We start from the raw sequence: 12,255 nt of genomic DNA on the forward strand, positions 1-12,255 counted from the left end.
ATGAGCTTTGAAAATTTAACTTAAATCACCTTTTCTTTTTTTAAATAAATTCTGCTTAAGAAGTCACATCATATAAATCACGACCGGCTAAAATTATTCAATTTCCCCTGACTTTCCTCTGTATATCGAACATAACAAGTGACAAACGAAAGAGGATGCACACCTTTTGCAACACGGCGTAGCGCGTGAAGACAGCAACAATCCAGAAACAAATCTCCCGCCCTGTCGGACAGCTCCGTGGAGCAAAGCGAGCGAACACTTAAGCGGCAAGGCTGAACTGTCAGCTGTAGAAGGAACCCTCCTTTGCCGAGTACCAGCCACCTCGACACAGACACCCGGAAGGCACGAAAGTCAGTTTGAGAGGGCAGCATGAATCGCTTTAAGACCTCCAAATTCAAAAACACCACTCCGAAAATTGCCAAGAAAGATGTGAGTAGCTTGCGAGCAACAGAATAGGTGCAGATTTGCTAGCTAGCGTTAGCGTTGGTAATTAGCTCTGTGGTGTGCTCTTTTGTGGGGAACGCCTGCGTGTTTGCAAGGGATGTTGAACTTCCTGCATCTGGAAATCTGCACAGCATTCAGAGCAGGAGATGCAAGTGTTCTGTGGGCTCTTAGTGAAGACTGAAATCATTGTGGTTGCACACTGCTGTCAGCCGTGATAGGATGCTGTGGTGATGCACATCACCATACTTGTGTTAAAATAGCTTATTAGCTCTTTGCTGCAGTATTATATGGTTTTGATTGCTCCGATTTTCAGCCAATGGGAAAAAATATAAAATTTCCCCACTGGGAAAGGAAAATAATAATAATAATATAACTACCATATAACTACCACAGTTGCCTCTTTTTCAGTGATAGTAGTCCTGCAGATTGCAATTGTTGACATGTCTGGACTGGACTGCAGTGTCTTGCATACAAATCTGGACCAATTCTTTCTCAACTTTAAACGCCTAAAGCTCTGCTTTGTGAGGTGTATATTATAATGTAATCCCCAGCTTTTTTTTATTTTATTTTATTTTTAAAGCCGAGGCAATCCTTGGCATGCACAGAAACAGTGGTATCTCTACAAATCTGTGCCCGGGGTTTAAGACAGCAGGTGGTGCTTTGCTCTTGTGAATGTTAAACTAGCCCTTTGCACCGGAGAGCAGATTTAATGTGAAGTCATGTGTCTGTGTGCTGACATTTTATACTCAGTGCAGGGGTGAAATGTTGGTCAAGAGGAGATGCAGGATTATGTGGCTAGAATGAGAAAAGAAAGCAATTTTATGTCAAAGCTACTTCAAATCATAGGCCTGCAGAGGAATTTAAAAAAGGTAGTGAAAGAAAGTGACCAGTGAACATAAAGTTGTCTTTCAGATGATATAACTAGAAGTTTTATAGACTCAGTTATTGTAATAATCAGCATTATATGTGGTTTAGATTGAGGAATTTAAGTTAAGTCATATGTTGTGATTTTGTTTGGGATTGAAACGGCCTCTAGTGTGATGTATTTGCATTTGTTGTCTACCTCGCTTTTGACACAAACATGTCTAGTTTTGTTGCAATAAATGCAAAGAGTGCTTTGAAATGAATGAACAGAGCAGCAATACATCTCTTCTGCAAGGCTGTCGGAGCTGTCAAAGTGCCCTTTAGCGGCTGAATGACCATCAGGATTGCTCTTAGTTTCCTGAATAGCAGCGCAGCAGTACTTACTGGAGCATGCTGTACAGACACACTTTCCTCTAGCTGCTCTTGCCTTGTTAATGTTATGAAAGAGTTTTAAGAGTTCTCTGCTGTGCAAAGCAGGGAGGACTTCCACTTCCTTCCCACTCATGCGTGCATGTGTGTGTGCTCTCTGTCAGATCCTTCCTGTTTATTGCAGCGTTTGCTTTCTTTTTCTTTTTTCTTATGGTTGTGACAGTGTGTGGCTTAATATTATGAAACAAAGAGGAGATGGTTGTTTGTGGTCTTTTTTGCATTGACTTATGCTTGCGCATTATTAAACCCATGTGTTTCCACTAGGAGTGGATCAACAATGTCCATGCTGGCTCCTTTGCCTCCCAGGGCAACCACATCAAAGCAAGTTCCAAGCTGGTGGCTTTCAATACTGAGCAGGCTGGTAAGACTATAAAGGTTTGGCAGAACAGTAACATTCCCTTATACTGTGCTGTGAAAAGGTATTTGCCCCCTTCCTGATGTCTTTGTAAGGTTTTCCAACCTGGGTTGATTACTGAAACTGAACTCAGCTTTTCAAAAATGTGGTTAATTATAGTTAAATCAGGAGTTAACAAGGGTGGGGTGTTACTTTTCAAATAGGGCCAGATAGGTTTGGATCGATTGTTTTTTCCGCTTCTTAAATAAAATCATCACGTTAAAAATACATTTGAATTTACTCAGGCTTATCTTTGTCAGATAGAAGTATCCACTTTTTACAGTATGAGTCATGTTTATACTGCTGTTACCCAAGTTCAGAATATCAAGATAACATAACCTAAAAATCAAACACAGTTAGAAGGAACATTTTGAATTTTTGAAAGGATAATTCCTGACATTTCCTGTCTGCTGTACGTGTCCACAGGTGGAGGCATGCTGGGCCTGTCTTCAGTCCAACCAGGCTCAGACGGCCAGCGGGCTGTCACCCAGATTTCCTGCCATTCTGGTAGTTTTTTTTTTTTTTAATCCTTTTGATTGCCTCTTAAACTCTTTAAAAACAGAAATCACATGAGAAATCTACATGATGTTTCTCAGAAGTGAAAGTAGACACATGACCTGGTTCTAATATCTTATGCTAATGTCTATTAATTAATTTTCCTTCTCTCCTGTCAGATCTTGTGACTGACATGGACTTCTCTCCTTTTGATGATAGTCTCCTGGCAACATGCTCAGTAGATGAAACGGTGAGCTGTTCAGTGTCCTACTTCTTTCTGACCTTGTTCGTTCAAATATACTCATAAGCCAACGTTCCATCGTCTCAGGCCTTGTTATTCCTGCCAGGATTTTGAATTGTTTTTCCTATTTAAACGTTTTGAAGACTCCTTTCTCTCAGCCACAGGTGCCCCAGCTTACTGGAATGTGCTGAGCGGGGTCCTGCGTCTTCATACTCAGCAGCTCGGTTTACCTCACAGACCCGTAAAGATATGCAACTTTTGCCGCACACACGAACCAAAGTGATCTGCAATGCCCCGCATCTGCAAAACACTTTCTCTCCTCTTATCTTTTGCCAGCACGTCATATTGTTTCACCAGCTTGGTTGTGCTGAGCAGGGAAAATGTCTGGGAAACGTGATCTCAATTGTGTGTTTTTCCTGACTTAACTAGACTTTATATAAACTCTTTTTCATAAATTTTCATGTAATCTGATATTGATGTTAGAAACATAACATGAGCCCAGACCCCAAATTATTCAACATTTAGAGAAATACATCATTTGACGGCCTGGTTGATGTTACACTTTGATATTTTAATTACATGCTGTTTTGATCTTCTTCACACAGTTTGTTCCCTTTGTGAGGCTAGACAACCACAGCTCCTGCAGTCTTATGGTTGCTTAGCCTAGCCATGACCGGTTGGTGAGGGGAGGGAGAGAGGACAAAAAACACACTGTAGAAGAGAGCCACACAATAATAATACTTAATGATTAAATGCAGAGTCATGTATAAACACATTTAGTGAGTGAGTGAAGAAGAAACCCTCAGTGCATTATGGGAATCCTCCCAGCAGCTTAGGCCTATTGTAGTGTAACTAAGGGAGGATTCAGAATCACCTGATCTAGCCGTATTGTTTGTTTTGCTAAGAGGAGGGAGAGGGGGAGAAAAGGGATGAAGGTTTGTTTTTTCCCTGAAATGGATACAGAGATGGCAGGAAGAGGGAGAAAGAGCCATTATCTTTATTTTTAGTCCTTTCGTGTGCGCAGGTGAAGCTGTGGCGTTTGTGTGATCTGGCGCAGGAGCAGTCCAGCAGTCCAGAGCTGACCCTGCGGCCAGGTCAGGGCAGGCTCGAGCTGGTGCTCTTCCACCCCACCTCCTCTGGCTTGCTGGCTGTTGGCACCACTAAGTCTGCTCAGATTTGGGACACCAACTGCCAGGAAGCACCGCTAGCAGGTAACTACAACCAGCAGCTGAGCACAGTTAAATTTTTTTATTTGAAACAAATCTCAAAATCTTTGTTCGTACATCATGTGCCGTGCTGTTTTTCACATGTAACATTTCAGTCTGTGTCAGTTAGTTGTCAGTAAATGTGCCGCATTTTGTTTCTGTGTGTAACAAAAGTTTATATATGGAGTGGAGTGAAGTGCTTGCCCTTTTTTTGTGTTGGAGACTCTCTCACTGACACTGCCTACGTTTTACAGCCCTGTGGCTCTGTCTAAGTGCTGGAGCAGCAGAGGTAATGTTTTGGTTTGCAATCCTGGCCCCAGTCTCCTTGGATTGGCCTCAGAATATAATCACTATCCTCTGGCCTCACCCCCCCCCACCCCCCCCCACCCCACACCCCACAAAAAAACAAAAAACAACCCCAACCCACACACATATACTGTGTCCCTCCTTCTCCACCCCCCCATGACAGCTGGCCTGGCTGCTGCTGCTCACTGCTGATCCAACCTGCCACCGTGTCTTTCATCGCCCTCATTTGTAGTTTTCTTTCCATGTGTGGTCAAGGAGCAAGATCTGAATGAGAAAATGTGCATCTAAGTGAGCGTGTGTTTGGGTTCTTGTGTTTATTTGTTTGTTTTTTCGCTCTTCACTTTTACTTTGTGTGGCACTGTCCTAACAAGAGCACCCTTCATTTTTTGGTGTGTGTCATGGTGAAATGATTCACACAAGCTATGCTGTGATCACTTATGGCACTTCAGCTTACACGTGCCATGCTTTGAATTTCTTACATATGCCTACACTGGTGAAAGGTGTAAACCACTCATACTTTTATTGTTGTGTTTTCTGAACACTGTGTGCTTGATTTATGGCCTCATCTCTTCCCTGCATTTTCATGAAGTGACCTCTTTACATTGATGTGTGTGTTTTGTTTTCTTTTTTGTCTTGTCTGTGTTTGTGCTGTCAATCTGTCCTCGCTTCCCTCTTTCTTTCCAAACCATTTTAACTTTCTTTGTCATTGTTTTGTCACTGTCTAACATTAACATTATTTCCAGTTTCTACCACTTTAAAAGATCCATTGCGTGTTTGCAGTTCTAGAGCAGCACGGTGACCAGGTGCAGAGTCTCGGCTGGAAACTCGATGGATCTCTTTTGGCTTCCTCCTGCAAGGTGAGGACAGCTCAACCTGAACAGGATGTTAAGTCTTAGTCAAAACTAAGCCAAAATGCACAAGCACTGTGTAAAAAAAAAAAAAAACTAAGGAAACCTCACGATTCAGCAGTTTGTAGAACCAGCTGTAGCAGCAATAACTTGAAGTACTTGTTTTTCTTTATCAGTCCCTCACATCATTGTGGAGGAATTTGGCCCACTCAGTTCATTGAGGTTTTATGGGCATTCTCTTATGCACAGCTCTCTTAAGGTAACACCATAGCATTTCAGTCGGGCTGGGGTCTGGACTTTGGCTAGGCCATTGTAACACCTTGGGTCTTTCACCTTGGATCATTGTCCTGTTGCATGATAGAAATTTGGTCAAGCTTCAGCTGTCAGACAGATGGGCTCACATTTGAGTAAGAATACTTTGGTTTACAGAGGAGTCCATGGTTTACTCAATAACTGCAAAATGTCCAGGCCCTGTCACTTCTACACTAGCCCAAAGCATCACCTCTCCACCACTGTGCTTAAAAGTTGGTATCACATGTTCTTGCTGAAATGCCGTGCATGTTCTTTTTAGAGAAGAAAGACAACCCTCCCCATCCCTTTTACTGAACTTTACCATTTAGCATGCTAACTGAGGCCTGTAGAGTCTAAGATAGAGGTCTTGGGTTTTTTGCTGTTTGTCTGAACATTAAAGTCAGTTCACCCCAAGGTCAGTACAGTCTGAATTTACTGGGGCTTTCACTGCTGGTAAAATTGGCACCAATCATGAATGTTTTCCACTTGCGAATACTTTAGTTCACTGAACTGACTTCAGATTGTTTGGAAATGACTCTATAACCAGATTGATGAGCAACAAAAACAGCTTCTGTAAGTTCAGAGAAATTGATGTCCTCTTTGGACTGATCGAGCAAACTGACAAAAGTTCTGCTTTTATGGAGGTGCTCACACTTACTGATGATCAATTAATCAAGTACATTTGATTAGCAGCACGTGGCTGCTACTTACTCTCTTAATTCCTATGCAATCAGTAAAGATGTTTTCAGTTTTTCACATACTGCTTCTGCATTTTGACTTTGTTAAATATATAATAGTGTCACATTAAAATAATATATCGTGTGATGTAATTCATCTGGGGTTGTATTTACTAAATATTAAGACCCTTTTAGGGACAGATTATTTTCATTAAATCCTAATGCATTAAATCATAGACGTACTTTCTTTTTACTGTGACTGTACGTTACAGTGATTTAAAGTGAATGCTGTAACCCTCTAATATATGGACGGAGGGTTGATTGCTCTAGTTGCAGTTGTGGTTTGTGACCACTAGATGCAGTCAGTGTCTCACACTGAGTGCAGAAAGCCCCACTTTGAACATTGCTGCACTTTATCTGTTTATATGAGTTAATTTCAGAAAACTGTTAACACGGGTCAAACTTATAAAAAAGGGTGGGGGTCACATTACACATTAGATCAGAAACTGTTGAGCAGGTCTTTAGAGGGGAAAAGGGGATACATTTAGAAAACCAATTTTATAGCAAAAGATGTAATTTACCGTTTATTAATGTTTTTGGCATCATTATTAACATATTAAAACAGAAGGCCTGTGGAGATTTTCTTCATCAGACTGGAAACTTCAGTCTCTTGGCAATAAAGGCTCTAATAATGGAAACAAGCTGCGTACAAAGGATAAATATATCAAGGCCTTTGTTTTGTCTTGCCCCCACCTGACCCCTGAGCCCCAAACCCAATAAGAAGAATTAGAATCTGGTGAACAGTGCTTGTTTGACATCTCCACTGGGTATGTGGTTTATAGGAAAAGCATGAAATAAACTAAATTAATTGCTCAAGAAAGGAAGTCTGGAAAGCTGTGTCTTTATGGCCAAAGGGTTTTCTGTTTGGGTGTTAATAATTTAGGCAAAGAAAGAAGGAGAAAGGATGTGGTTTAAATCTGTTTAGGAATAGAAGTTTATAAGTTTAGAGGGAATTATTTGATGAGTATATTTTGAATATAGAAAGAGCCCAGGGATCATTTTTTAAATATTATTCTGTTGTACACTGTTTTAACTGTCACATTATGCACTAGAGTAAACTTTACTAAAAGCTCAAATTAAGTGATTGATATGAAAATATGACAAATACTTAATGAGCTTACTTGAGCTTGAGACCAAATAAACTTTGACACAGAAATATGCCACATGCATGTAATTAGCAGGTAACATTGTTGGCCCAGGCTCCCTTTGTTTGTCTTTGCTCTGACAAGTAACAAATTAATCCAGCAGTCATGGATTGTGTCCAAATGATGACATTAAGTTGACAGGATAATAGCCTTCACCGGAGCTAACAAGCCTTTCTGTCCAAAGTGAGACTTAGACGGAAAGAACCAGGCACCTCAGAAACAAGTGTGCAGAGGTGTGGCGGTGGGGTGGGGTGCAAGATCAGAGGCTGTGAGGCCTCTGAGGTTCTTGCCCCATTGGGCTCTGGTGTCATTTAACCAAAAGGCCCCTTTCAGTCTCCCCAATCTAGCTTATTAAAGCAAATAGGGCCTGCCAACATGTGGGTCCAATCTCTCCAGCCCTCCTGTAGGGTAAACACTGCGCACAGGGCTGGGTTGGGGGAAGATGAAGGGGAGACCACCACCCTGAGGAGCAAGAATCATGACAGGCCTCATTTGAACCTGGAGAGATGTGTATTTATGACACACTGTGGAGAAAGGCAGCATTCAGTGCAATGAAACCCACAGGTAGTGTGAGCAGGGATGGAGGTAGGCCCTTGTTTATCTGAATGATGGACGGGCCTGGGTGGTATGCTGTCTGGAAGTGAGGTGTCTGTGGGTTTATGCCCCACGGTTCACCTTGAATTTTGAATTTTATCTGTGCTCTGTCTCCCACAGAGCACAGAATCACTGGTTAAAAGGTTGTGTGATCCCAAACTGCCAGTCACAGTTACACTACACTAGTAACCATGGGAAACAACAAGCTGGCAGGACAGTGTGTTTGATGAGTGAAGTTGGAGTGAGAGAGCAGCCCTCGCCGAAGATTCCCAGCATCTGTGTGTGTGTTTGCACACATGTGAAAGTTGTGTGCAACACACAAGTGGCGAAAACTCATTAACAGCAGCTTGAGAATGAGGCTCCATCACTTTGATTATACAGCAGCTTTCTCAGCACACACACACACAAACACACTCATAAACACACACAAGGCTATCTGGCCACTCTGCATTTATGAGTTTAGGTAAAGGTTTATATGTGTTGTTGTTGTCATAGGCTTAACAAGGTGTGTGTGTGTTCGCGTTTGCTTGCTGGAGAACATCTGTATGTGAGAAACCTCTCATTTGTGTATTTGCACAAGCTGGTGTCCTCTTCCATATCTTATGTGAGAGAGTCGGCATGTATGTGTTTGCATTGAAGGTTTAAGGTTTGCATTGAAGGTTTCAGCATTCACAACATAATTCAAATAAATCATGGACATAATTGTTAGGGGCAGCACCAGCTTACTATCTCCCAAAATAAGCTCCACAAATAAATCTTTACCACTTAGAGATAGTTTAGAGCTCATAGATTGGTTTTAGACCAAATCTGGCATTTTGGCAGCAGGTGGGCTGTGGCCCATGTGGGTGTGTTTGTGTGTATGTCTGCCTTCTGAGTCTTTGGCTTAGCCCCAGGTCACAGCGGCCTGAAGACACAGCTTTGGGCCATCATACTCGTGGGTGGGCTTCACTCACACACGAGTGGAGAGGCAGAGAAAGAAGCAGAACGTTAGTTATTACCCTTGTTTACTACTCAAGTTAAAAAAATCGGAAAAATATAGCTCTTTATTTATATTCTGTTGCACAGAGCTCATCTTTTTGTGACTTTAACTGCATCACAGTTAGCATAGTATATCTTTAAAAGTGCCGATGGTTTTGCCTTTAGAGTATTGCCTGCTGTCAGCTCCTCACGTTAGGCCGTTGCGGTGATCACGGTCGTGCTGCAGACACACATTCACAGTCACAGTTTGATCCCATTAAGCCCCCATTTCCTTCCAATCACATAGGAGCCACTGTGATTGGCTGCTTTGATTGATGCCTAATGCATGTTTGGGCTGGCCGGGGTCACGGCACGGGAGGCCACGGCGAGGTCACTGGGTTGCATTTGCTAACAATGAATCAGTGAGATCACGCTGATGAATAAGGGCACTTTGGAGAGCTTGTGTTGCTCTTTCTTAATTTTACTATAGATATATAGACTTTTTTTAAAAATACTTAAAAAAAAGCCCCTTTCCATTGTCCACAGAAGGAAAAAGAGGAAATTACAACACAGACATTATTTTTTTGGTTTTTAAAAAGTCCCAGTTTAAATTGGCCCTCTTAATATTTGTGTCATGTATCAAAAATAATAAAAATTTCTAATATTGCTAATTGACTTACTAAGTCTCTCTTTCTTTAATGCTTGGATAGGATAAGATGATCCGCGTGTTTGATCCCCGAGCCCAGCTGGCACCTGTTCAGGTAAGTCTCCAGTAAAAAGTCATCACAATGCTGCCAAAGGAACAACTGCAGCTGCTCTCTGGGCATTGTAACACTTGTAACTGTGGTCCACTTCTTGCTTTTTTTTGTGGCGTGGGATTTTGTTTACAGTGTAGAAGAAATAGAAAATCATCTCTCTTCAAAGTACCTATTGGTAGAATAACCACCCTGTTCATTGTCACTGTGCTCTACTGCCATTTACTGTAATATAAGCCCCTTTACTTTCCCGCACTCCATCTAGTGACAAACATGTTAACAGTAACCAAGAATGCTCACCACTGGCCACTCACAGTAATTCATCTACTACTGATTTATGGAAGTGCTGCACACGATGTCATCGCTGCTCTTTAATTCCCACGGGTACCCATCCCAGCCCTCATCCCTCCTTTTTTTCCCCTTTCTCCTCCACTGGCAATCAGCTTTGAGCCAATTTTATCCACCAGCAATGAGGGAGTGGAGTGGTAGGGCATTTGTGTGCTAAGGGGATGAGGAAGAAAAGATGAAGTGGGGGAGGCATGAGTGAGTGTTGCGAGAGGCAGCTCAGTATAGTGCAAATAATCTCACACATTTCCACAGTGGACCTCCCAGGCTGATTTAATTACTGGGGTAGTATTGTGCCTGATGGTCTCTTGTTCACATTTGTAAATATAAAGAATCTTGCAAAAACACAACATGAAGCAGCAGCTTTAATATATTATATCACAGAAATACCTGGAAGGCACAGCAGGCTGTATGGAAGTGAAGCATATTTGTGGGTTCATGCACCTGCGAACATGTGAAGACATTTGTATCTGCTCACACTGCACAGTATGTACTCGCCCATGTGTTCTTTATTTGTTTTGAATCTTTCGAGACCTTTATGTAAGGGTTACAGTTTCAGAGGTATGTCTCTGAAGTCAGCGAGGCAGCAAAGGAAAGGGTATGCAGATGATTTTATTTGTGCCACACGTCTTACTGCCTGTATAATGGAGTGAATGGGTGTCTGTTTTCTGAGGTAACATGAGCTGATTCTCTCCAGTCTTTGAACCCAGTTGTTTACATCAGGTGTCTCAGTGTTGATGTCATTTTAGCACACTGCTGTTCTGCAGCCTGTTGGAATTTTCTGCACAGGAGGATTTTCTCCCCAGAAATCCAATGCAGACTTTAAGAAGATGTGTCCAGCAGTGCTATAAATTGCCTGAAAATATGATATTCCAGGCAACTTGGTGCAGCCAAAGGGTGTCATTAGTTTAGATTAAATCAGTGCTGGGTAGTCTGTCTGTCTCAAACAGTGTCTCCAGTAGGAGCCAGTGGTTCCTAGTGGCGGGGATATGCTGCACTAGGACATTTTAGGAATGGGGAGAACCAAATACGTGAAAAGGCAAGGTCTTTGGGTCAGTTTAAAAAAAAATTTCCTAAACGAGTACTGCACAGATTTTGCACTTCACATCTATTCTTCCCAGTTCTGCTGCATCTGAATAATCCTGGAGATTCCATCATTTTTTATCCACATACATTTTTTGATTGAGTCTTAGCTCATTTGGTCGATGACCTGATGAGCTCAGTGGATGCAGTCGAGAGGCATCTATCAACAATCCGTTCATTCACAACAATAATTGCTGCTCCTCTCAGAGTATTGTTCAGAACTGAATCAAAGTTACTCACAATGATTACCTGATGTGTCTCTTTTGGGAGTAGGGGTTCAAAATCAAGATTATATTTGCCATTTCACGTTCACATTTTTCCATTTTCACTAGAATGTTTTTAAAGAGTAAGTTTAAAATGCATGGGTAGACTGGTGTCTTTTTTAATGTTTGAATGATTCGTAGATCAGTGTTAAGTGGTTTAACAAACTAAAAAGATTCTTCTGAAAATGGTCAAGTATAAGGCCTGGAATCAAAATAATTTAAAAAGCAGCTTATGGCATGAAAAACTTAAAAAAAAACAGGCAGAGCATTTGCTAAGACTAGAAACGACTGAGTATTATATGGCTAGAAAAAGGCTAAATTATGTCACATTCTCCCTGTGCCACATCTTCCATATTACTTCCTTTATTACAAGAGATAACAAATGCATTGTCAACACTTTTCTATCTAAGCAGTGCAGCTATTGTCAGAGATCTTTATTAATGTAGTAAGCAACCACAGTAGGAGACAGACTGAAGGTTTACTCTTGTTTTTATGCTTGCTTAACTCTCGTTTCTTCTTTTTTATTTTCTGTATAAGATATATAAGAAGCTAATGATAGACTCCTTTAGACTCTTTTTATCCCTCCCTCTCCCAGCTGGTCTGCAACAAAATTGTCAATTCAAAAATGGTTTGTGGCTTTAAAAAAAGTTTTCTTAGACTGCTTGCCGCAAGGACACTCAGAGACCATTGAGCCAAGTCTGCTAGCCTCTCCACCCTCTTTGTTTCTCTCTTTGCTTTCTCTGATTAATGTGTGTCTTTGCCTCGCAGACTACTAATATGTGCAGATATGTGATTCAGCAAACTGAGATTCTCTGTAGTCAGCACATTAATTCACCACCTCAAACCAAGGAGAGCTGGG

At 41.5% G+C, this 12,255-nt stretch overlaps 1 protein-coding gene across 2 annotated transcripts in view; it reads left to right on the plus strand.

Moving 5' to 3' along the window:
- coro7 (coronin 7) overlaps window positions 1-12,255 on the plus strand; it is a 107,872-nt gene that overhangs the window by 1,111 nt on the left and 94,506 nt on the right. Inside the window, exons 1-7 of one of the 2 annotated variants that reach the window (XM_080905959.1) lie at window positions 207-429; window positions 2,002-2,098; window positions 2,558-2,638; window positions 2,806-2,876; window positions 3,892-4,078; window positions 5,159-5,235; window positions 9,661-9,711. In XM_080905959.1, the coding sequence (XP_080762085.1) occupies window positions 370-429; window positions 2,002-2,098; window positions 2,558-2,638; window positions 2,806-2,876; window positions 3,892-4,078; window positions 5,159-5,235; window positions 9,661-9,711 (624 nt within the window). In that variant the 5' untranslated portion in view covers window positions 207-369. Of the gene's footprint in view, window positions 1-206; window positions 430-2,001; window positions 2,099-2,557; window positions 2,639-2,805; window positions 2,877-3,891; window positions 4,079-5,158; window positions 5,236-9,660; window positions 9,712-12,255 lie in introns of those variants that run through there. The other variant, XM_080905960.1, reaches the window with a different exon arrangement.

The sequence above is a fragment of the Rhamphochromis sp. 'chilingali' genome (assembly GCF_963969265.1).
Source record: "Rhamphochromis sp. 'chilingali' genome assembly, chromosome: 15".
NCBI classification, from domain to species: Eukaryota; Metazoa; Chordata; class Actinopteri; order Cichliformes; family Cichlidae; genus Rhamphochromis; species Rhamphochromis sp. 'chilingali'.